Source organism: Leptonychotes weddellii, chromosome 5, assembly GCF_054177405.1.
Source record: "Leptonychotes weddellii isolate Sample4059 chromosome 5, ASM5417740v2, whole genome shotgun sequence".
NCBI classification, from domain to species: domain Eukaryota; kingdom Metazoa; phylum Chordata; class Mammalia; order Carnivora; family Phocidae; genus Leptonychotes; species Leptonychotes weddellii.
In genome coordinates, this window is record NC_138373.1 from 50,487,888 (window position 1) to 50,515,107 (window position 27,220).

At 35.3% G+C, this 27,220-nt stretch overlaps 1 protein-coding gene across 1 annotated transcript in view; it reads left to right on the top strand.

Annotated features, from left to right (window-relative positions):
* STAM (signal transducing adaptor molecule) overlaps positions 1-21,428 on the top strand; it is an 80,377-nt gene extending 58,949 nt beyond the window's left edge. The window contains exons 9-14 of the mRNA XM_081820689.1: positions 822-910; positions 2,780-2,867; positions 3,085-3,139; positions 3,705-3,858; positions 5,855-6,030; positions 19,820-21,428. Of these exons, the coding sequence (XP_081676815.1) occupies positions 822-910; positions 2,780-2,867; positions 3,085-3,139; positions 3,705-3,858; positions 5,855-6,030; positions 19,820-20,045 (788 nt within the window). The 3' untranslated portion in view covers positions 20,046-21,428. The remainder of the gene's footprint in view (positions 1-821; positions 911-2,779; positions 2,868-3,084; positions 3,140-3,704; positions 3,859-5,854; positions 6,031-19,819) is intronic.
* The last annotated feature ends 5,792 nt before the right edge of the window (positions 21,429-27,220 follow it).

A 27,220-nucleotide genomic window follows, 5' to 3' on the forward strand; every position in this document is an offset into this window, starting at 1 on the left:
CCTTCTTCTTTTTTTTTTCTTAACATGTATTGCATTATTTCAGAGGTACAGATCTGAGATTCAACAGTCTTGCACAATTCACAGCGCTTACTGATTAATTGCTCTATTAATCATAATCTTATATTTACTAGTTAATGATATATTGAATAGTTTTTAAAGATTGCTTTGTTAAGCAAGAGAAATTTGTGCTTCTGGCCAGTGGTTTGCAGATCCCTTCATAACCACATTTTTATTTCAAAGAATAATGGAACTAAAAATTGCGGGCTGATTTAGTGGAAAATTCAGATCATTGCCCATGCCACTTGTAAAGTTCTCCATTGACCTGGATGTCATTCTCCTAGTAACGTCTGAGTAGCTTGCCAGAGAACGTATAGCTGACTTTCCATTTCACTACATTGAAATAGCATGGTCTTTCAAATGAGATTTTTCTTTGAAGGGACTGGTAATTTAAAAGAGGACTTATTTTAATTTGTAGAGTTCATTTATGTCCTTGTAAAACTTTACTTTTTGTCCACCAATTTACTAAACTCTCATATGTAGTAGGTAATTAATCTTTGTTTCAGAAATATACCTCCTATTTTTAGTGAAGTATCTTTTATGGAAAATGTAAATTCTTAAGAGAAAATTAAGAAATCTTCACAGAATTCCATAAAATAATGTTCTCTCATTATTGCCTAAATCTGTAGTTTATTCCTTGAATTTAGTCTCTCAGATTGAAGGGAATAAAAGAAAAATCCAAATTCTCTCATGCAGTTTAAAGTGCTTTAGAACAGAATTTTAAGTTTATTATAAGGAAAAGATAAATATTACATGTTTTACAGTTAAAACGGAGAAGAAGACGGTACAATTTAGTGATGATGTTCAAGTAGAAACAATAGAGCCAGAACCGGAGCAAGCCTATATTGATGAAGTAAGTGATTTCCTCTGTGAGAGTTGTTCATACTTGGTATTAAAGTTGAAGTGCTCTTACTGTTTTCTTTTAAAAAAATTGATTACTTGATTAGTGCATATATTTTAGGTTATAAAATTCGAGCAACATAGACAAAGCAAAGACTGTCCTTGAAACTGTCTCTCTAGTCCCATTCTGTACCTCATTATTTAAAATTCCTGCTTAATATTCCATAGAATGGGTTTATATGATTTAATTATTTTGCTATTGGAACTAAGGTTTTTTGCAGTTTTTTTGTTTTGTTTTTTTAAATTATTGCAAACACAATTTTGTGAAATTTTTTTGGATGGAATATATTTAATAGAATATGTGACTTTTATTTGTGAAGGTCAGTATTTAATGCTCTGGAAGTTACATTCTTTGTAACATTTTAAACTTATGATGAAAAATGATATGTCATCTTTAAAATATTTGAAGGGAAAAAAAATAAAATATTTGAAGGGATTTTATAGGTTTTTAGCCGCCTTTGGGAGGAGCCATAAAGTTTGAAGTTTCTCTTTTAGAGAAACAGACTGTTGAAGACTGTGCTGAGAGCCAGGGAATCTGGATCAGGGAAAGTTATGTTTGGCCAGTTGCATTGCATAAGAAAATGTGTGTAGAGTCAGCCTAGTGGTCTGTATAGAAATCTCATTTCTCTGATATTAACTAATTTCAAATAGGCGTAATATTCTGTAAACAAATAAAAATTACCCAGGTGTTAGTTGGCTCTCATCATATTACCCCCCACTTCCCCCACTTTTTTTTTTCTTTGCTGTAGGCAAACTTTTCTGACACATACCTTCTTTTCTAGGCTACTTAAAATGAAAATTATGAATCTTTTACATTGAAAAATAGTATCCATTTCAACATATAAAATTCTTTTGACTTTAGAAGAGTTTTTTATGTACTTGTGTCCCTTTCACTGTCCAGTGCTTAGTTTATCTCTCAGGCTGTTCTTTGCAGAAACAGAGTTTTTGTTTTGGCTTAAATGACTGGATAAAACTGGTAGTCTTTTACATTGTTTACCTAATGTACCTGTGGTTAGTAACATAACCGTGTAAAAACCATGCATGGAGAAAACTTTGTCATTATTATAGTAGTATTCTTTGGTACATGAGATCAGTATTTTGATTCTTAAAAACTTACATATAAGCACATGTATACTTGTGTAATAGTATAGATGTATTAATATAATGATGGCTTCATTAGTTCCATTGGTTTTTATAAGGGAAGATTCTGAAATAGATCTGAGTCCTTGCTTTGAGATACCTTTCAGCCTTCTCACATAGGAAAGTAGAGAAACCACAAATCTTTCCTTTTATGACAGACTGAAATACTGGTGGAAAGAAAATGTAGAATAAAATCGTATGGCCCTACTTAGAAGGAGAAGAGCTGTAATATAGCTGAGCTATGCCTTGCTAAAACAGCTGCTGTATTCACCATGGTGGAGAAGTGATAACGAGTTGTTAGTCATAAGTAATGCCATCTTGAGAGAGAAGTTAAACCTGTCAGTATGGCAAGGCTACAGCCGCTCCAGAACAAAATGACACAGAAATCCACAAGCATGACATAACAGATTGAAGAACTCACACGTTTTAAGTTTAAATATGGTTCTGTTTCTTCTCATTTAAGAAAGTCCCTGTTAGCAGTTTCAAAAGTAAGTAGGAAAAGCTTTTAGGCCTCTGACTTCACATGGTACTAAAGAGAACACAAATACTAAATATGTCAAAGCAAGATTGGAGTCTCCATATGAATCACAAAAATTCTCCATCCATTATCTAATTAATGAAGTGAGACCATATTGTTGCATAATGATTTATTGCTTTTTTATTAACTATTTAATTCCTGTAGGACAAAATGGACCAATTGCTACAAATGTTGCAAAGTACAGATCCCAGTGATGATCAGCCAGATCTTCCAGAGTTACTTCATCTTGAAGGTAAACTTTGTTTTCCATTAACCTTACACATAAAGAATAATCAGAGGTTATATCTAGTGTTTTGCAGAACAGTTTTATATTTAAAATCATTTGGGAATGATACAAAAATGTTAACATTTCCACTCCTCCATGACCCAGTCTCACTTATATGAATATCCATGAGAGATGCTTTCTTTTGCTGTGTTTTCTTATATTTCTTTAAATCTTGTTATCTTAGCAATGTGTCACCAGATGGGACCTCTCATTGACGAAAAGCTGGAAGATATTGATAGGTAAAAGAACATGTGCTATATCTATGTTGTATATCTTCTTCCCTGAAGTTCTCTTTAAGTGCATATTGGGATAGAGCTGCCTTTTTATTATTTTTTTATTTTAAAGAAATGCCAGAAGAACCAGTTCTCATTCAGTTGTTTTCCACTATAGATGTGGGAATTAGAATTAGATACATCTGCCTATTTTTTTTTTAAGGTGAGCATTTATTTGACCTTAATTATATTAGTCTTTTTAAAAAATAGTGGTTACCTATTGTAATCATTGTAATGCTGTAAGTGGCATTACCAGAGCTCACAAATGTCCCACCCCATCTGTTATTTACTAGGGACACCTCGTTATTTCCAGGTAAAGTCAAGTACAATAATAAGCTGGCGTTCTCCCAGCATAGTACCTTAAGCAGTTTTGGTTATCTTGGAGCTAAAATACAGGATATTTTCTGCCATAAGGTTAAATTTTTAGTAATGTCTGCTTATATTACTTTTTGCTATTTTACGTGCCTTCTTATTTAGAACATCGTATCATTTAAATAGCAATTGTGTTTGAAATTACTGTGTAATATTTCAGAAAACATTCAGAACTCTCAGAACTTAATGTTAAAGTGATGGAAGCACTTTCACTGTATACCAAGTTAATGAATGAAGATCCAATGTATTCCATGTATGCAAAATTACAGAATCAGCAGTATTATATGCAGTCATCTGGTGTTTCTGGTTCTCAGGTAAGCTTTTAAAAATTCAAGTATATCAGTTTATTTTTTATTTTATTTTTTTAAAAGATTTTGTTTATTTTAGAGAGCGAGCACGTGAACGGAGGGCGGGGCAGAGGGAAAGGGAGAGAGACAGTCTCAAGCAGACTCCCCGCTTGAGCGAGGAGCCTGACTCAGAGCTCGATCTCAGACCCTGAGATCATGACCTGAGCCAAAATCAAGAGTTGAATGCTTACCGACTGAGCCACCCAGGTAGCCCCCCTCAAGTATATCATTTTAAATTCTCAATATATTTGAGATTATTTGGAATAGCTGTGTTTTTGTAAAATGTGTAACTTTCTGAAAGTAATCTTAGAATAAAGTTTAAAATAATTTTTTACTTGATAAGTACAGTGTATAATACACTAATTATTCCAGTAATTCTTTTTAAAAAGTTGTTTTTCTTCAAGGGTGTGCATCAGAATCACTAATCAAACTTAAAAAAACAAAAATACAGGTTCCTTGGCCCCACCCGAAACCTATTAAAGTGTTCAAGAGTAAGGCCCAAACATCTATATATTTCTAAAACTTCATATGTAATTATCTTGTTAAGAACCACATTTTTTTGTCTGATTACTAAGTTATTACTAAATTTTTCTGGCTATCTGCAGTTTTTGGTTTTATATAAAGTTGCTTTAATCTGAGTTTTTCCCTCTTCCTTTACATGAAAAGATGTAGAATGTATTATAGAGCCCTTTTCCCCCTTATTCACCCTAAGCAACTATTTCAAGAGCCCTATTTCCACAAACTCAGCAAGTTTACTGTATAGGGAATAATTAGCCAGGCACTCCATTTTACTTATGCAGAGTGGCAAAGGCTTTGTGCAGTTAGTTTTTTTCTTAAAATAATGGCCCACTTCCCCAGAAATGAGGGGCCAGATGCCTGGGGCTGAGCAGTCAGATTTGAGCAGCATGGGGCTAGGTGACACCTATTCATGGCTCTTGATACCAGTTTGAGAAAAAAACAAAAACTCTTCATGTTTCATTTGCAAAGTATAAAAAACAAGGCGTTTAAGAAGACTGGAATAGCTCTGTTTATAATTAAGACCTTCTGTATTCTGATGTATGGTGAGTCTCTTATGGCTTAAAAGAAGTGCTAAGATGATTGTCTTATCTCCTGATAACTGTGTTACTACTATTTTAACAGCTGGTAAAAGTCTCACTACATAGACAGTAGAGTTCTCTTTTCAGATATATGAAATGGAAGGATCTAGTGAATACTATAGAAAATTAGAATATTATGTGTGCTTAAGATTTGGGGCATTTAAGAAGTCAGTCTCTTTAGATTAAAATAAGTATAGTTTTTAGATGCGTGAGTGGTCAGACAATAGCCCAAAGGCCAAATCCAGCCTCCCACCTCTTTTTTTTTAAATAAACTTTTGCTGTAACATAGCCATTCTCACTTGTTTATACACTGTTTCTGGCTGCTTTCTATATGGGCAGAGTTCCGAGAGGCCCACAAAGCCTAAAATATTTATTATCTGGACTTTTGTAAAAATGTTTGCTGACCCCTGCTTTTGAAAGTTAGCTTGCTTTGTGTTCACTGAACTGTAATATAGGAAATACAAATTGTATCTATAAGTAAATGCAGTCTATTGACATGAAACAGTGAATTCAAAGACACTTCTTAAACATTTTTTGGGATTCCTTTTAGGAGAGTACTTAAAATATCAGTATGGAAAGAGAGATAATATTAGTATAAAGTTTCAAGGTAAGTTCCTTTACTGCTTCTGTATGAGATAAACACGAGTTTAGCTCATGTTTACCTAAGAACAAAAATCATCAGAAGCTCACTTCACTGAAAAGTATTTTTTTAAATGCCTATCAGAAGAAGTAACTTTCAAAAAGATTTCAGAGATTACATTGTTCACTTTGTAATTGAATGCCTTTACAAAGAAATTTTGGCATACCTTTTAAAATCTTAGAAAATGTATTATTTATTTATTTTTTTTAATCATGAACTGTTCTAGGTCTATCCAGGGCCTCCCCAAAGTGGTGCTTACCTGGTTGCAGGGAGTGCACAGATGAGCCATCTCCAGAGCTACAGTCTTCCCCCAGAGCAGCTGTCTTCTCTCAGCCAAGGAGCAGTTCCACCATCTGTAAACCCAGCCCTTCCCAGTCAGCAGACTCAGGCTTCTTACCCTAAGTAATTTGAGTTTTGACTATTGTTTTACTGTTGTTTGGAGTTAGTGCTGTTGTAACTCTTAAATGCCTCCAATCACCTGTAACCATAAGAGCTACATAAGAAAAACCTAGGATAGATGCCATCACTAATACCAGATGGTCAGCCCTGTGTGTGGTGATGAGTGGATTCTACATGAACCCCTGCATTATTGCATTACTAGCCAGCAAGCTAGTCTTGTGTCTTACTGACTCATTGAACTGCTCTATTCAAGTCTTGGTTCTGTATTTTTAAAATTTCCTATCATTTTTCTTTTTATCAAGGTGAAATTGGCATATAACATTATGTAAGTTTCACATGTACATTTTAATTCTTTATCTGTATACACTATAAAGTCTAGTTACATCTATCACTATTCAGTTGACCTCCTTCAGCCATTCCACCCACCCCCACACCCTCTTCCCTTCTGGTAACTTCCAATCTGTTCTCTGTAGGAGTTTGGTGTGGTGGTGGTTGGGTTTTTTTTTTTTTAGATTCCACATATGAGTGAAATCATGTATTTGTCTTTCTCTGTCTGACTTATTTCACTTGCCATGACAATACTTTTAAGTTCCATGCATGCTGTCTCAGATGGTAAGATTTCATTTTTTTTATGCCTGAGTAGTATATATACACTACATATACTACTATACACACATACACACACACACACACACACCCCATCTTCTTTATCGATTAATACATCAGTGGACATTTTGGTTATTTCCATTTCTTGGCTATTGTAAATAATCCTGCATTGAACATAAGGGTGGATATATCTTTTCAAATCAATATTTTTGTATTCTTCAGATAAATACCCAGAAGAGGAACAGCTGGCTCATATAGTTGTTCTATTCTTAATTTTTTGAGGAATCTCCATACTGTTGGCTGCACCACTTTACATTCCCACCAACAGTATATGATGATTCCCTTTTTTGTACTGCCTCATCAACACTTGTTATTTCTTGTCTTTTTGATAATACCCATTCTAATTGGTGTAAGGTGATATCTCATTGTGATTTTGATTTGCATTTCCATGATAATTACTGATGTTGAACATCTTTCCTGTGCCTCTTGGCCATCTTTAGGTCTTCTTTGGAAAAATGTTTATTCATATTATCTTCCCACTTTTAAATTGGATTGTTTGGTTTCTTATTGTTGAGTTACATGAATTCTTTATATATTTTGCATATTAATCCCCTCTCAGATATATGAGTTGCAAAAACCTTCTCCCTTTCAGTAGGTTGCCTTTTCATTTTGATGATGGTTTCTTCCGCTGTGCAGAAGAAGCTTATTTTGATGTAATCCCATTCATTCATTCATTTTTTTGTTTCTCTTGCCTTTGGAGTCAGATCCACAGAGATATTGCTAAGACCGATGCCAAAGAGCTTATTACCACCTGTGTTTTCTTCTAGGAAATTTATGGTATCAGGTTTTTATATTCAAGTCTTTAATCCATTTTGAATTAATTTTTGTGTATGGTGTAAGCTAGTAGTCCAGTTTCATTCTTTTGCATTTGGCTGTCCAGTATTGCCAACACCATTTACTGAAGATGCTGTCCTTTCTACATTGTATGTTCTTGGCTTCTTTGTTGTAAGTTAATTGTCCATATGTGTGTAGGTGTAATTCTGAGCTCTCAGTGACGTCCCACTGATCTGTGTGTCTCTTTTTATACTGATACTGTACTGTTTTGATTACTGTAGCTTTGTAGTATAGTTTTAAATCAGGGAGCATGATACCTCCAGCTTTGTTGTTCTTTCTCAAAATTGCTTTGGCTATACAGGATCTTTTTTGGTTCCATACAAATTTTAGAACTATTTGCTCTAGTTCTGTAAAAAATGCCCTTGGAATTTCAATAGAGATTATAATGAATCTATAGATTGCTTTGGGTAGTATGGAGACTTAACATTAATTCTTCTAATCCATGAGCACAGAATATCCTTCCATTTATTTGTGTCTTCTTCAGTTTCTTTCATCAGTGTCTTATAGTTTTTAATGTACAAGTCTTTCACCTCCTTGGTGAAGTTTATTTCTAGGTGTTTTATTTTTTTTGATGCAGCTGTAAGTGGGATTATTTTCTTAGTTTCTCTTCCTAATAAGTCATTATTAGTATATAAGAATGCCACAATTCTGTATTTTGATTTTGTGTGTTTATAATATCTTTGTCAAGTATCCTTTGACTACTGGATTCATGTATTCTAACAAATTTTTGGTGGTGTCTTTTGGCTTATCTGCATGTAGTATCCTGTCATCTACAAATAGTGACAGTTTTACTTCCTTTTCAATTTGGATGCATTCTCCTTTTCTCTTCTCTTCTCCCCTCTCCTCTCTACTCTTCTCCCTTCCTCTTCCCGCTTTCTTTTTATTTCTTGGCCTAATTGCTGTGGCTAGGACGTCCAGTAGTATCTGAATAAAAGTGGCCAGAGTGGGCATCATTGTCTTGTTCATGATCTTAAAAGAAAAGCTTTCTTTTACCATTGAGTATAATGTTAGCTGTGGCTGTGTCATTATGTGTTTTCTTATGTCCACTAATGGTCCCTCTGTACCTATTTATTGAGTTTTCATCATAAGTGAATGTTGTATTTCATCAAATGCTTTTTCTGCATCTGTTGAAATGATGGGATTTTTAAATTTTTATTTATTTCTTTGTTTATTTGTGAAGGAGTGGAGGATGATGGGAGGGGCAGAGGGAGCAACAGAATCTTAAGCAAGCTCCATACCCAGCATCGAGCCTGACACGGGGTTGGATCCCAGGATCCTGAGATCATGACCTGAGCCGAAATCAGGAGTCAGACCCTTAACTGACTGAACCACCCAGGCGCCCCTGAAATGATCATGATTTTTATTAGTTTTGTTAATGTGGTATATCATGTTGTTTGATTTGTGGATATTGAGGCATTCTTGCATCCCTGGAATAAATCCCACTTGATGTCATAGTGTATGATCCTTTTAATGTATTGTTGAATTTGGTTTGCTAATATTTTGTTGAGGAATTTTGCATCAGTGTTCATCAATGATAGGCTTGTAATTACCTGTGTGTGTGTGTGTGTGTGTGTGTGTGGTTTCCTTATCTGGTTTTGATATCAGGATAAGGCTGGCTTCAAAAAATCGTTTTGGAAGTATTCCCTCCTCTTCAGTTTTTTGGAAGAGTTTGAGAAGGATAGGTATTAAATCTTCTTTGAATGGTAGAATTCACCAGTGTGAGGGTGTTTGGTCCTGGACTTTTGTTTGTTGAGAGGTTTTTGATGGCTGACTCAATCATACTACTAGTAATCTGTCTATTCAGATTTTCTATTTCTCTGTGATTCAGTCGTAGAAGATTGTTTCTAGTAACTCTTCCATTTTTTTCTAGATTTCCCAGTTTGTTGGCATATGTTTGTAGTCGTTGCTCTTCATCCTTTGTATTTTTGTGGTGTCAGTTAAAACTTTTTTCATTTCTGATTTTATTAGAGCTTTCTCTTTCTCTCTTGGTTTGTCTAGCTAAGGTTTGAGTTTCTTTATCTTTTCAAAGAACCAGCTCTTAGTTTCATTGACTTTTTTTTAATGTGCCTATTTCATTTATTTCTGCTCTGATCTTTATTATTTCCTTCCTTTTCTTGACTTTGTGTTTCATTTGCTCTTCTTTTTCCAACTCCTTTATATGGAAGATTAGATTGTTTGAGATTTTCTTATATCTTGAGGTAGGCCTGTATTGCTTTGATCTTCTGTCTTTAAACCACATTTGCAGCATCGCATAGATATTTCTGTTCATTTGTCTCTAGGTATTTTTTGATTCTTTTTTGATTTCTTTATTGATTTAGTGATGTTTAGTAGCATATTGTTTAATCTCATCTATTTGTTGTTTTTCCAGTTTTCTTCTCAGAGAAGATGCTTGATGTGATTTCAGTTTTCTTGAATTTATTGAGACTTGTTTTGTAGTCTAACATGTGATCTGTCCTAGAATATGTTCCATATGCATTTGAGAAGAATGTGTATTCTGTTCCTTTTGGATGGTGTGTTCTGTAATTATCTATTAAGTACATCTGGTCTAATGTGTTGGTTAAGGCTGATGTTTTTTTATTGACTTTCTGTTGGGATGATCTACCCATTGATATAAGTAGGATGTTAAAGTCCCCTACTGTTACTGTATTACTGTCCATTCCTCTCTTTAGGTCTGTTAATATTTACTTTATATATATTATTGCTCCTATGTTGGATGCATGTATATTTATAAATGTTGTGTTTTCTTTTGGATTGACCTTTATATCATTATGTAAAGCCCTTTCTCTATTATTATAGTCTTTTTTTAAAAAAAGGTTTTATTTATTTATTTATTTGAGAGAGTACAAGTGTGGGGGATGCAGAGGGAGAGGGAGAAGCAGACTCCCTCCTGAGCAGAGAGCCTGACATGGGGCTCAATCCCTGAGATCATGACCTGTGATGAAGACAGATGCTTAATGGACGGAGCCACCCAGGCTCAGTTTAGTTATAGTCTTCTGATGCGTATTTTGTCTAATGTGAGTATAGCTACTTCAGCTTTCTTTTTGTTTCCATTTGCATGGAATATCTTTCTCTAGCCCTTCCCTTTCAGTCTGTTTCTGTCCTTACTTTGAAGTAAGTCTTTTGTAGGCTGTATATAGATGGGTCATGTTTTTTATCTATTCCATCTTTTTTGATTAGAGCGTTTAGTCCATTTACATTTAAAGTAATTATTGATAGGTATATATTACCTGCCATTTTGTTAGTTGTTTTCTGGCTATTTTCATAGTTCCTCTCTGTTCCTTTTCTTTCTCTCCTGTCTTGTGGCTTGATGGCTTTCTTTAGTGTATGTTTAGATTTTTCTTCTCATTTTCTTTTGTATATTTACTATAAGTTTTTGCTTTGTGGTTACCATGAGGTTCACATATAACTTGCTGTGCATATAACTTTGTTTTGACTTGATAGCAACTTAAATTTGAACACATTTCAAAACTTTACATTTTTCCCTCTACTCCCGCTTTTTATATTTTTGGTGCATCATTTTGCATTTTTTATTTTATATGTCCCTTAACTAATTATTTCAGTTTTAGTTAATTTTACTGTTTTTGTGTTTTAATCTTCATACTTGCTTTATAAGTGATTGATATACCTTTACTATATATTTACCTTTTCCAATGAGATTTTTATTTTTGTATGTTTTCTTGTTATTAATTAGTGCCATTTCTTTTTAGGTTAAAGTCATCCCTTTAACATTTCTTGTAAAACCAGGTTTAGTGGTGATGAATTCCTTTAGCTTTTGCTTATCTGAAAAACTTTTATTCTCCTTCAATTCTGAATGATAATCTTGCTTGGTCAAGAATTCTTGGTTGGAGGTTTTTTTCCATTAGCACTATGAATACTGTCTTCTGTCTGTAGTTTCTGCTGAAAAATCTGATCTCATGGGGTTTCTCTTGTATGAATAAGTTGTTTTTCTTTTTTTGCTTTAGGCTTTTCTCTTTATCTTTAACTTTCACCATTTTAATTATAACATGTCCTGGTGTGTATCTTTTGGGTTCATCTTCTTGAGAACTCTCAGAGCTTCCTGGACCTGCATGTTCATTTCATTCTTCAAATTAGGGAAGTTTTCAACTATTGTTTCTTCAGATAAGTTTTTTGGTGTTTTCTGTCTGTCTTCTCCTTCTGGGATCCTATAATGGGAATGCTATTCTGCTTGATATTTTACTCAAGGTATTCATTTGGTTTTATTCTTTTTTTCTCTTCCTTCTGGATGAGTTCTCATTGCTTTGTATTACAACTTTGGCTTCATCCAGGCTGCTGTTGTACCTGCCCAGTATATTTTTCAGTTCAGTTACTGTATTTTTCAGTTCTGTAACTTTTGTTGGGTACTTTCTTATATTTTCTGTTTGTTGAAGATATCACTGTGTTCATCCATTCTTCTGAGTGTGATGAGCTTCTTTATGACCATTACTTTGAACTCTGTCAGTTTGCTTATTGCTGTTTCATTAATGTCTTTTTCTCATATTTTTTCTTGTTCTTTCATTGGAACATAATTCCTCTGTTTCTTCATTTTGCCTGACTCCTGTGTTTTTTTCTTTGTATTAGGTAAATTAACTACTTCTGTCTGTCTTGAAGGAGTGGCCTTGTGTAGGAAAATTTCATGTAGAGCACAGAAGCACAATCCCATCTGAGCAGAGCTAGTGCTTACAGGGTGTCCCCTATGTGGATTGTGTGTGCGTGTCTGCTGTGTCAGGGCCCAGTCTATGGTGTGGGAGTGGGTGGGGCTAGTGCCTGATTGGGCTGTGTCTTGCAGATGTGCTGTGTCAGGATGGTAGGCAGGGCTTTTGCCCTCGCCTGATTGTTCCTCATGGTCGTGCTGTGGGTGTGGGCAGAGTTCTCCACTGGACATGACTACTGGCTCTAGCAGGTTAAAAGGATAGTTCCAGAATGGCACACATTAGCAAGGTAGGGTGAGGTCACTAATATGGCTCCTACCAGTGTTTCTGTCCCTGAAGAAAGTCCCAACAGTTTCCTGCCTCTCTGGTAGGCACTTCAAGATTATTAAGTGGTTCTTGTTTACATATGGTGTAGGCCCTTCTCAAATTGGTGTTGTAGTGCTGGATTTTGAGTGAGTCTGCATGGCTAGCTCTTTAAGAACGAGTTTCTTTGTTCCCTACAGTCTGTGGTTTTCCTGGATATAATTGCCATTGGTTTTCAAAGCCCAACATTTTGGGGGCTCCCTTCATGTGGGATCTAAAGGTTAGATCTCTCCTCAGGGAAAATGTATGTATATTTGAGATCTCTCCCAATTGTGGATCACAGTGCCTGGGATGGGGTTTTTTGTCCAGATGGTGTCTTTGCCTCTCCTGTCTGTCTCAGTGGTTTTTGTCCTTTGTTGCAGAGCTTCTGTTTGTCCAGTTTTCTGGTCTTTTTAAGAATAAATTATTTCATATGTAGTTGTGTATTTGTTACATTCATGGATTGGAGTGACTTTAGGGTCTTCCTGTACTGCCATCTTGAACCCAACCCATAATTTGGTTTTGTTTTTATTTGAGTATATGATGATATTTGAAGGACTTTAATGAAACTTAAATTTGGTAACTATAATTTATCCTCCACAAATTTCATATAAAATCTAAATGTTTTTATCACTATTGTTCTAGAATTTACAGTTCTGGGATGTCTCCTAAGACAGATATTTCCTTCTTTTTGCCCTGTGTCAGAATTTAGTATATTACCGCAAGATAAACCGTTTGAAAGGAGAGATACGAGAAGTCATATGCTTCTGTAGTTCATGCGTCCGGCAGCTGAATATGAAATGACAGACCAGTGTTTTGGCTATTTACTTATAATGCCTCCAGTCATAGTTAGGTGATTATGTATGATAAAATGTATAATTATGTAAGTGTTTCTTCTGCTTCAGTGAGAATTTAAACTGAAGTCTTTTCTTTTGAAGTGAATAAATATAGGCATTAAGAATTCAGCAGTGTGTCATTCTAAAAGTCATGATATTCTGATTCATAACAGAAGTTTCTTGGTGGCACAGGCACAGTTTGTAGAAACCTTTGCATCAGTGTTGAAGTTGCCCAGGAATGCCGCTCTCCTACCATCACTGTTGTATTGTCCATCCTCAAAAGAGTCACACTGGGGTGCTTGGGGATTTTTACACATCATTTTGTGATCACATTTAGTATTCCTAAGTGACCTTAAGAGGAAGGGTAATGGGGAGGCCTATTATAGACATCAAAAGACAGGGCATTTCCTACTGGGTTATATAGCATGGGGAAAAAAAAATGTTAGGTATAGCTCTTTCTCTTCTAGGACTTTTGTTTTTTAAGTTGAAATTGGATGAAAATGAATACCCTTACATGGAAAATAAGCAAATTGGTAAGGAATAACATGCTTTTTAGAAAACTAGATACAAAGTAGGTGGGTATTGTTGAGAATGTGCATGAGTTAATGTAGATACTATTAGCCAGAAACGCTGTCTGTCTCCCAGCTAGTCTGTTGTTACTGTGTCACATACTGCTCTTACACCCTTGTTAATAGAGCTTGCTTCCGAACCATTTTTTGGTCAGGGTCTTGAGAAATTGTCCTTGGAGATAATCCGTTGGTAGGTGCTTAAACTGTGTAATGCTGTAGCACTGTAGCATCGTGTTGCTTTGTTGCTGTGGGTTGCTCTGTCTGCTTCAGCAGTGAGCATGTGAAATCCCAGATGCAGGTCCTGCTCTGTATTCCGGGGCCTGATTCCACTGATAGACTGTAGCTATCAGTGTCCGCTCTCAAGAAACACAGGCACATTTCAATAGGTGCCTTTTAGAGGTGCCTAGTAGAACATTTCCTGGAAATATTTAGCCCTCTGTACCTGGCAAATTCCTCTTTATTCTGTAGTTGTTATTCTTGGCTGACCTTCATCTTTCCCAGAGTGCCTCTTTTGCCTTCCCGCCTCTCCCAGCACTGTTCCTCTTCTGTTGCTGTCACAGGACCCCAGCACAGCGTGTACTGTCTTGTCGCTTTTTTAATTGTTTATATTCCCACTGAACTATTATATATTGAGAGCTGGAGCTAAGTCTCTTTCACCTTTGTATGCACACTATGTAGCATAGAGTTTTACACCTGCTGGAAACTCAGTAAATATTTGATAAATAAATGTTTAAATGTTGGTGGGAATTTCAAGTGCTAAATTAGGCCAATGAGATATATTTTTTAATTCCTTGCAAAGGCTTCACAAAGGCTTTGAGGAAGTTTTTAAAAAGAATATACACACATACATACACACACGTATGTATAACATATTTATAAATATATAAAAAATGTGTTTTGTGTGTTTAAATGAGGAAATTGATGACAAAGTAAATGTAGGAAAACGAAATTGGGAGGAGCAAGAATTGGGGTTGGAAGTACACTTGATAGAGGTGTACTGCAGATTCGACTTGAGCTTTGTAATTACAAATTATAGTCAATGAGGAATTATTTTTTCTTCTATTTTTGGTAGGCAGGTTTTTAAGTGTCCCTTAGTTCATGCCTAGAAGGCAGTTTCTTATTCTTTTATATGTAATTTTGGTTCTAGGGTCATCACTTGTCCAGACTTCTGTCACCCTAGGACGATCTTACTGATAATTTGGTAACATGGTACTAATGCAGTTTCCTAAACCTTCCCGTAGCGATGATGGCAGTGATAGTACCAAGGTGACCAAAGCTATGTACTTTTCTCTTATTTCAGTTTACTTCTATTAAACAGATGTTTACTGAACATTTCGTCTCTGCCAGAGTAGGATTTAGAATTTTTTCAGCTTTATTAAGATATGATCGACATAAAACATTGTGTAAGTTTAAGGTGTACATCTTGTTGATTTGATACATCTGTATGTTATAAAATGATTACCACTCCATAGTATTAGCTACCACCTCCATCCCCTCATTTAGTTACCATTTCTTTTTTTGTGGTGAGAACATTTAAGATTTACTCTTAGCATTCATGTGTATGATACAATATTATTAGTTAGAACCACCATGCAATATATTAGGTCCCCAGACTTGTTCATCTTATAACTGAAAGTGTGTACCCTTTGTTCAGTATTTCCCCATCTTCAGCAACCCCCAAGCCCTGCTAACTACCCCTCTCCTCTGTCTGAGTTTGACTTTTTTGGATTCCACATATAAGTGAGATCATATGGTATTTGTCTTTCTGTATCTTACTTATTTTACTTAGCACAATGTCCTTATGTCTCATCCAAGTTGTCACAAATGACAAGATTTCCTTCTTTCTGTGGTTGATATTTCCATTGTGTGTGTGTGTGTATGTGTACCCCACATCTTTATCCATTCATCCAATGACAAACACTCAGGTTGTTTCCATATCTTGGCTATTGTGAGAGTGCAGATAATCTGCGAGGTCCTGATTTCAGTTCCTTTGAATATATATCCAGAATTAGGACTGCTGGATCATATGGTAGTTCAATTTTTAATTTTGGGGGGGGACCTTCATACTGTTTTCCATAGCGACTACACCAGTTTACATTCCCAGCAACACTGCCCAAGGATTCTCTTTTCCCACAGCCACTTTAACAGGTGTGAGGTGATATCTCATTATGCTCTTCATTTCCATTTCCCTGATGATTAGTAATATTGAGCACTTTTGAGTACCTATTGATAATTTTATGTCTTCTTTGGAAACCTGTATATTCAATTCCCCTGTCCATTTTTTAACTGGGTTGTTAGTTTTTTTGCTGTTGAGTTATATGAGCTCTTTATATATTTTGAATATTAATCTTTTAGTAGATGTATGATTTAAAAACATTTTCTCCCATTCTGTAGATTGACTTTTCATTTTGTTGACTGTGTCTTTTGCTATGCATTTTAGTTTGATGTACTCCCACTGTTGATATTTATTTTTGTTGCTTGTGCTTTTGTTGTCATAGCCAGGAAATTGCTGCTAACACCAATGTCAAAGAGCTCTTCATGTTTTCTTCTAGGAGTTTCAGGTCTTAAATAATGTCTTTAATCCATTTCAGGTTTGTTTTTGTGAATGATATAAGACAGACGTCCAATTTCATTTTTCTGCATGTGGTTATCTAGTTCTCCCAACACCATTTATGGAAGAGGCTATCTTTTTTTTTTTTCATTGAATATTCTTGGTTCTCTGGTCAAACGTTAGTTGACCATTTAGAGTTTCTTAGCCTCAAGGTGCTTACTGGTTAGTAGAGACAGACACAAAAAAATATGTAATTATAACAAATTACAAATAGAGGTACTTGCAAGGTGCTTTAGGATAGGAGCCTTGTGATTCAGGGAAGATTTACAAGAAAATATGCTCAAGCTTTGTTATTCTTAGCCTGGAGGAAAAAAAAAAGATTTTCTATCATAAGCAGACTTGGTAGTATGAAATGGCTTGGTACCCACGGAATTGAGTAAACTGAGGAGTTGTGACAGGGCACATTTTGGGGTGTCACTAAAGGATTAAAGTCTTCAGTGGGATGGGGGGAGATACACTTGGGAGTTACTGGCAAGGATAATGAATGGTCCTAGATATGTTGAGGAGGTTGGGTCTTACCTGGGAAAGCTTGTTAAAGGGCTTTAAATGGCAGTAGTATAGATGCATTTTTAGGTCCTAGGTAAGAAGCCGGGAGATTGTATATATTAGGCAAGAAATGATTGTCCAACTGCAGGACGAAATGATAAGAGATGGGGAAAGAGTTATTCAGGAGATTAACGAATAATTACATGTGGGTGAAAGGTGGGGAGCTAGGGCAGAGCAGTCATATGAAAGAGAAGTATTGGGTGAATTGCTGGGTTTTGCCCTCAGGTAGATGGCAGAACTATAAATGAGATAGGAAATACAGTACAAAATGGGAATGACTGCAGTAATAGCTAACACTTAGGGGGTGTTTCAATAAGCACCAGACACTGTGCTGTATGCTTTACATGTATTATAACTCTTTTATTCTAATAACCTGTGAAGTACATACACTGTCACCCATTTTATAGAGAGGAAACTGAGACATGGAGGGGAGGACTAAAGTCCTACTTAGGTAAGATAACAAAACCAGGCATTTTGGCTCCAGAGCTAAACACTTGGTCTCAACATTGTATTTATTATACTAGTATTGTGACTCTTACTGATGTAAGTAATGGCATCAAATCCAACTTCTTGTTATACTTTATATCTCACAACACAACACATAGAATGATGATGGGTAATGCTTTTAAACCGTTACTTAAGTGGTTACATTAGTAGGTGGAATGTAGCAGTAAATGACTTATAATAATGAATTGGGTTTTGTTTTTTTTTTTTTGCAAAGTAGAAGAGCATTGAATTTACAAATGATTGATTTATAAACAGTGTAGCAATTGGAGAAAAGTGTAGAAATAGGCAGTATTTTGAAAATTTGGGGCAATTGCCCATTGTATAGATTGTTTTACATTTTTAATAAAAAGTATGGGGGGAATCTCAATATTAAAGCTCTTAATATTTTTCTTTGTTTAGTTAACCTAGTGTCTTACACAGAGTAGAAACTCAAATAGCAGGTTGGGAACAGGAAGAGAGGAAGCAGAGAGCAACAACTCTGAAGGAATGTTTTTGATGGAATAGGAGCCATGTACAGTGGAAGGTGGTGCCTTGGATGGGAGCACTGACCTTGATCAGTTTCAGCAGGAGGGAATGCAGAGTCTTATCAGTGGGTGTGGTACAGATAGTAAATGTGGTGGGAGTAGATAGAAGGCCCCTTTTATTTTATTATTATTATTTTTTTAGTTTTGGGGGGGGCAGAGGGAGAGAGATAGAGTCTTAAGCAGGCTCCATGCCCAGTTGCAGAGACCGACTCTGGGCTCACTCTCACAACCCTGAGATCATGACCTGAGTCGAAATCAAAATGATTAACCGACTAAGCCACCCAGGCACCCCAGGAGGCCTCTTAAAATGCTGCTTTATTTTCAGGGAAATAAGAGAAACAAGGTTATTAAGCTTTCATCTCCCCTAGTCACTAGAACTGCTCTTGTCAAGGACTAGTGATTTCCGTACTGTTAGATCCAATGGTCACTTCTTTTCAAAATACTGTCTTCACCTGACCATGACCATTCTCTCTTAGTTTTTCTTCCACCTTATTGCCACTCCTTAATCTTCTTTGCCTAGTGCCTCTTTATCTTCCTCTTTTCTAGGTCTAGGGTTTAAATAAGAACTACTTATTTCTCTGTTCGTAGTCGCTCCCTAGGGGATCTCATTCAGGCCCATGACTCTGAACACTGCTGGACCTCTCATTTGGACTCCAGGCCTGTCCATTGTCTTTTTGTGAATCTCCTAGGTCTCTCGCTTTATGTGTCTACAACTGTACTTTGATTCTCCCTCCCAAATCTACTGTAGTCCTTATCTGTAGTCTTCCTTTTCAGTGAATGGCCACTCTGCCAGGTACTCAGTTCTAAAACTTCAGGCAATCTTGACCACTTCCCATTAGCAAATTTTGATGGCACTGCCTTCAAAATCTGACCTTTTCCTCTCCTCTTTACCATGTCTACCATGGCTCTAGCTACCTGTCATCTCTCATCTGGACAATTGTAGTAGCCTCCGTTCAGGTATCCTTGTATCTATCATTGGCCCAAAGTGAGTCTGTTAAAACCTGAATCAAATGCCATCAGCCTTCTGTCCAAAACGAACAGTCAGTTATCTTCATCTCACTCAAATATAAGCCAGAATCCTTGTTACAATCTACAAGGCACCACATGTTCTAAGGCTCTCCTCCCGCTTCATTCTGCCACCTTATGTTATGCTGTTCTCCCCTTTGCTCATTCTTGTCTCCATCATGGCTCCTTTTCTGCTCCTTGAACATGCCCGGCATTTTCTCTCCGCAAAAGCTTCTGTATTTGCTGTCCTCTTTGCCTGATGTACTCCCCCCACCCCACCCCAGATAATCAATATGACTCCCTCTCTCATGTTTTTCAGCTGTCTTTTAAATGTTGTCCTATCTGAGAGGTCTTGCCCTACCACTGTTCATAAACTGGGTTCTCTTGTCCCAGGTGCTGTTGGTCCTCCTACTGTGCTTTATTTTTCTTGATACCAGTTATTACCACTTGACCCATTATAGATTTAATATCTTTATTCTCCTACTAGAATTTAAGCTCCCTGACGATAAGGACTCTTTTTCCTTCTTTCTTTATAATATCCCAGTACCTAAATTAGCAAATGTTTGGCTCTTATATGTATTTAATAAATATTTATGGGATGGATTGAATGAACGAATGTTTAATGAATAGCTTTCCTGTTTATCTCTAAATGGCTATGTAAGTCAGTATTGATCTAATTGAGTGTTTTTTGCCCCCTCCACAGCACAATGGTCAGTTCTGTTCAAGGAAATACATACCCCAACCAGGCTTCAGTATATAGTCCTCCTCCTGCTGCTGCTGCTGCTGATGTCACTATATACCAGAATGCAGGAACTAATATGTCCCAGGTGCCGAACTATAATTTGACATCATCAACGCTGCCTCAGCCAGGAGGCAGTCAACAGCCACCTCAGCCACAGCAACCGTATTCTCAGAAGGCTCTGCTATAGGACTTGGGATTCCTCTTTGTGGCAAATATCTGCTAAATGCCGCTGACAATGTTATGAGGTTCTTTAATATCATAAGGTTTGTTTATCCTCAGCTTATAGGAATCTATCTTGGTCTACAGGTTCAAATATTCAAGAAGGTAGAACTCTCTTCAATTTGCACTGACTTTTTAGAGGTTCTCCCTTCCCCTCCCCTAGAGGATTGAAACTACTTACAACATTTAATTCCTTTCATAATATGAAAGAATTGATACAAGATTATTTGTCTCATGAAATTACCTGGTCTGCAAAAGTCAAACTTACAAAAAGCTGTTGTGGCAAATGTTATGTACATATATTGCTGTGTAACTTCATTGGTGGCCATTTTGAATCACAGTGGTGATCATGTGAATATATTTAACACTGTTAAATTAATTTACATTGCTATTTTATTTTAATCATGAACAACTACCATGTCTCATAATGTTTTGTGTAAATTCAAGATAATTACACTGTCCCTTTAAACTGCAAGAGAACGAAGCTGTAGCATATTTACGTGAAGGCATTATGTTGTCCATGTTTCAGTTTCACATTAAACTGAACCTTCCTTTGACTAATTGTGAGCTAAACTTATGTATTTTATGTCTTTCTGTAGCCTCTGCATACTACTCGCTGTCATCATACCAGCGTACAGTAGCTAAATTTTTGGTTCACGTACAGCAAATGATGATGTTCCCTTTTAAACTTTTACATTTCGGCATGATATTTCAGAATATTGTGGGACCATGAGACAAAATTAAGTAGGATCACATTCTTTATATCTTATTTTTAAAGGAATAATGTTGATTTACTTTTTCCTAGTTGAAGATAGTAATTAGATTTCTAAGCTGTATACTGTGTTTATTGGTGGCGGTGACACCAAAGATAGAGGCAATGGATAGAAATTTTTAAACTGGAAAGAAAACATGAATTACACTACATTTTCAAAGTCTCTTGTAATTATTTAGGATATAAACAAAATTTGATTCATCTGTCTTTTCCCACTATTAGTCTTTTAAATATGTCTTTAACAATTGTATCCTTTAATTGTTCATTAAAATGGATATAAGTAGATGTTTCAAAGTATTCTATATTCTGGTTTTGCTTGAGAGTTTGTATATTTATTCTTATCTTTCAAACTGGACTTTTGGGGCTCCTCTCAAAGTTCTAATGGAATTATTTTGGCTTCCTATTCAGGAGTATTTTTGAATGAAGGCTTTCCTTTTGATCTACATGAAATATGTTTTCCACTGACATTTTAATCTTCTTAAATATTTATCATTTCCCTAGTTGTGCTATACTGCTATTTAATACTATTTAAACAAATGAAAAATTGAATTCAGCATTATATTAAATGAATTGACTTAATATGTTTCACACCATAAATGAAAATTTAATTTGTATTTTCTAAGGCTACTGTAATCAGGTAACTCGTTCCTTTCCTTTTTGACAAATGATTCCATCTGTGGCAAGTATCTTAATGGTGACTAATGTTATAGGTTCAAATTTACAGCATTGTCTTCAACTTCATTATGTCACCCTAGTGTTGTGTTATCCTGAGTTTAGAGTATGTTTCCCTCAAAACAGTAATTTTAAAACTTGAATTCACACTTTACACTAAAAACATTTTTAATATATTGTTTCTTGATAAACATTGTCAAACAGATTATAATCTTTTGCACTCCAATTTGAATATTCTAGTTTAACTGATAGACTTTTTGCCAAGTCATGTTGTATTTTTCTCTGTCTTTTGATAAATTTCTGTTTACCAATGGCAAATGTATCATTTTCCCAGTTTATCTTGATATCCTTCATGCTGTAACATCAATTATACAGTCTCTAGAATGCTTTTTGACCTATAAAAGTCAATGAATGGTGAGATTTAAAAAAGCTGCCCTTATTACAATGCATTTACCTTTTTCTTACCTATTACTAGCCTTATAAAGGTTTAAATGATGAGCACTTAAAATTGATACTGTATTAGTTTGTGCTTTGCATTTATTTGGTATAAAAGTACCACATAGAAAAATTCCACTGGAAAGGAACCCCTGGATTTTCCATCATTCAGATGACCTGTCAAGGATAGAAATAAGAAAGGACCATTTAGGAGCACAGATGATTCTGTTCTGTAACCAGTGTATGTGTCATACTTTCAAAAAGTCTTTTTAAAATATAGCCGCCTCCTCCCTTTTTTAAGGTGTAGAATTACTTATAATTCTTAATTTATAATTTATTTAGAATTAATTTATAATTCTTAAATATAAATTTTATATTATTTATAATTATATTATTTATAATTCTTAATTTATTATTTAGAATTATAATTCTTAAATATAAATTTTATATTATTTATAAAATGAATTAACTATAATGTAGATTTCTGTGAAGCAAATTTTACTTCTCAGTTTATTTCCTTTATAGAATTTGAGTGTGTATACATAAACATGAATTTTTCCATGAGTGTATATACACTCATGGAAATATTCAGCCAGTTACGGTCTAGCATAAGTAACTGACATACCCATGGCCAGTTGGATGTTATAATCTTACCCGTGCCATAAACCTCCTAGGACTAATGTGTAGTATGTACTTACTGTGATTTTACAGTCTTCCCAACTCTAGGATCATCCTTTTCTGTACCTCTCTCTCCTACTCAGTGAGGTACCATTTTAGGGGCCTAGAGATTCCAGTCTTTATGTTACAAACTTCTGGAACTTTGTTTCTATACCTTTTAATTTTTGTATTTAAAATGCTTAATAGACCACTAACTTTTTTTTTTTTTTGTACAATTTTCATGTATATATGACATGTATAATTCAGCTCTGAAATATCTTTAGTCCAGAGCTTCAAGTTTATATAAGACATATTAGTGTCCTATATGATAAACTATGCAGCTTTATAAAAACTGTTATTTTCTGAAATGAGGTCCATTGGTATTACTGCTCAAATGCTCTTTTTAATACTTTAAAATCACTGTTTTCTTTTCTCATCTATTTCCTTGGTTTATTATTTTATTAGCAATTGTACTAATAATTATAGCTTTCTGTTATATCACTTTTTAAATATTTAATAACAAAAATAGTTTAAAGTTTTCATTCTTGTATCATTTTCTTTTCCTTTTTTTTTTTAATCAGCTAACTGCCTTCACCCTTCAAAATATATAGAAGAAACTTAGCTAAATATTTTCTGAAGGCCTTATGTTCAGTTATCTTTTATTTTAGAATCATGGTTTGATTAAGTATTCTTGTCAAGTATTAGATTATTTTCCATACTATTTATGATGATATGCTCCCTCCAGTTTTTAATCAAAGCTGAGTTTTATGTATTCTTTTTTAGTATGACCTTTCTTTGAAATTATAAAACTTAAGTAATTTTTTCTGAAGTTTTCCTAGATTCAACACTTTTTTCCTTATGTTCTAGAGCATTTTAAATTTTAGTATTTAAAATCATAGATTTCCTTGCTGAACAAAATTTTGCATTTTATTTGTGATAACTTGTGGTCATTCTTTACTTTGCTGATTTTCTGACTCTATTTCTTATGCTAATACTTCCCACTACCACTGTTGTTTCTTTGCTGCTTCTTGTAGTTTCTTAGAATTTCAGATAAGGATTACATATTAAATTATTGAGTCAGCATTCCCTGATAAAAGCAAAAAGGACTGGTTTTAATGGTCTTCCGGTGGTCAGAAACTTAAAAATAGGTATGTCTATTTTAGAGAATTGTATCCCAATTTTTTTATCAGATACCCTCATCAGTAACAAATATTTTTAAGTATACAGCTTCAAAATATATATGTATATGTACTTACAAATTGTACAGGTTCTACTGTGGCAATATATATTGTACGTGATGCAACACTCTGAAAAACAGACATCTTAGAAGAGTCAGAGAAAAAGAATATTAATAGAAATTCTAATATTTTCCTTCCATATCTCTGGTTCATTTTGTCTGTGTCCTAGGATGTGTCTATCTGATTTGGAGACCACTGCTTTAGAGGTTAAGATTAGACAGAGAGAGGGAGTGGGAGATTATTACTAAATTGGCCTGTTGAAGTAAGTATCTGATACTAAGTATCTGGTGCTTTTCCCAGCAACTTTTTATGCTGAGAATTTTCAGACCTATAGAAAGATTGAAAGAATTAATACATTGAACACCCAAATACTCTGTCTAGATTCACTAATCAATAACATTTTGTCCCATTTGCTTTATTTCTTTATGTATGTTTAGATGCACACGTGTATATATATATGTGTCTGTATGTGTACATGCACACTGTCTTGTGTGAATAGAGAAGTTACAAACATTGTGAACCATACTCCTAAGTATTTAATCATGTATCTTGTAAGGATAAGTACATTCTTCTACATAACCTAAACCTTTATCACATCTAAGAAAATTAACCGTAATTCTATGATATTATTGTTATCAAATGTCCCCAAACTGTTATATATAGTTAATTTTTTTGAATATCCAGTAATATGCACCACATTTCTTCTTTATTCTTCATTAATCTGTATTAATCTTCTTGCCTTTTTTCCTCCCTGCTACTGATTTTTTAAAGATGTATACTAGTTGTCGCACAGAATTCCACATGCTGGATTTATCTCTTTATGGTGTTATTAGACTTAATGCTCCATTTTGATTATAGTACTTTATTACTTAATCCTAAGGGAATTAGAGTTAGAACCATATGATTTATGGTTAAAAATTATTAAAATTTTCAGGCTCATATCAGAAAACCGTACATAGAAATGAACATTATTAACCTTGAAGTGTATAACCTTAAAGTATATAACAGGCTGTATGCTCAGCTCATTGATATAACGTTATATCATAGCTCAGTAGTTTTGTGGCTTTTTTTTTTATCTTATTTATTCATTTGAGAGAGAGAGAAAGCACGAGTATGGTGGAGGGGCAGAGGGAGAGGAATAAGCAGACCATTCCCTGCTGAGCAGGGAGCCCCAAGGCAGGGCTTGATCCCAGGATCCTGGAATCACAACCATTCAAACCAAAGTCAGCTTTTCTCAAGTTCATCTACTGATTGATTCACTGTGATGGCTTTTTAAGTAGTTTTTAGAAATGTAACCAACAATTATAGGACTTTATGTTGTTTGTTTTGTTTTGTTTTTAAGTAGGCTCCATGCCAGTGTGGAGCCCAGTGCAGGGCTTGAACTCATGACCCTGAGATGCAGACCTGAGCTGAGATCAAGGTTTGGATGCTTAACTAACTGAGCTACCCAGGTGTCCCAGGACTTTGTTTTTTAGATGCATGCATTTTGGCATGTTTATTTTAAAAGACTTCTCATTACCTTATAGTCATATCTTCTGTTAAGATATTGAAATCACTGAAGAGGGAGGAAAATCCTTTCTTCTTAAAAGTTTTCATTGTTACTTCTTTTCCTCAAGTTGGTTACCAAACTGGAATCAGACCAAGTAAAATTTATAACCACAGTCAAGTTAGAAACAAGTGCAAGTTACAGTAATGTACACTATCAGGTTATTAAATAGCTGGGGTTAGGACCTTAGATTATTTCGGTTGGTTAATGGCTTTTTTAAAAAAAGGGGAATATTTGTAATCCCTTGTTTCTGTGGCAGGATATAGGAAGGTTTGTTTTGTTTTTAGGAAGTCTAAGGAATGTTTTCCCTTAATTATATGTAATATAATCTGTTAGCCAGTTTAGATGCCAAATACTATGAAACATCCATGTGATATGCTTTTTTCCTCAGAACCAAACACACACACAAGAATACCCCTATGCTACTTTGGAACTTGTACCTCCTCCCTCAGAGAAAAGAAGGTTTCAGTATAAGTATTCTTGATGTTCTGTAATTTAAAAATAGATAACACACTCTAAATGAGTTGCTTAAAGTGACTGAAGAAGTTGTAATCAAGGTTACAGGTAAATTCACTTAATACTTTTCAAAGAGGTGGGCAGCCTGGGTGGTGCAGTCGGTTAAGCATCTGACTCTTGGTTTCTGCTCAGGTCCTGATCTCCGGGTTGTGAGTTCAAGCCTCATGTTGGGCTCTGTGCTCAGTGCAGAGTCTGCTTAGGACTCTCTCTGCCTCTCGTCCACCCCCCTCCTCCCACCCCTTCTTTATCTCGTTCTCTTAAAAAAAAAAACCAAACAAACAAAAAAACTTCCCAAAGAGGCTTCACAATAGCCAAGTCCATTTCTATAAATGGTGGATGGCACATGATAAAACGGTTTCATTAATTTGCATTGTAAAATCTATCAGTTTGTGACCACATGGGTTTCTTGTAAAGGAAGTGGTGGTACTTTTCGGTTGAGGAGAAGAGTAAGAATAAGAACTAAATTAGATTGTTTACTGGAGTTCTATTCTGCTATGAAGTGGAAATTTCAATTCATTGCCCTAAGGAAATCAGAAGATTAGATTTTAACACAGATATATATCTTTTTTTTTTAATTTTATTATGTTAGTCACCATACAGTACACCATTAGTTTTTGATGTGGTGATCCACGATCCATTGTTTTCGTATAACACCCAGTGCTCCATGCAGTACGTGCCCTCCTTAATACCCATCACCGGGCTAACCAATCCCCCCTCCCCGCTCCCCTCTAAAACCCTGTTTGTTTCTCAGAGTCCATAGTCTCTCATGGTTCATCTCTCCCTCCGATTCCCTCCCTTCATTTTTCCCTTCCTTCTCCTAATGTCCTCCATGCTATTCCTTATGTTCCACAAATAAGTGAAACCATATGATAATTGACTTGCTCTGCTTGACTTATTTCACTTAGCATAATCTCCTCAGTCCCATCCATGTTGATGCAAAAGTTGGGTATTCATCCTTTCTGATGGCTGAGTAATATTCCATTGTATATATGGACCACATCTTCTTTATTCATCTGTTGAAGGGCATCTCGGCTCTTTCCACAGTTTGGCTATTGCGGACATTGCTGCTATGAACAATGGGGTGCATATGGCCCTTCTTTTCACTACATCTGTGTCTTTGGGGTAAATACCCAGGAGTGCAATTGCTGGGTCATAGGGTAGCTCTATTTTTAATTTTTTGAGGAACCTCCACACTGTTTTCCAAAGTGGCTGTACCAACTTGCATTCCCACCAACGGTGTAAGAGGGTTCCCCTTTCTCCACAACCTCTCCAACATTTGTTGTTTCTTACCCTGTCCATTTTTGCCA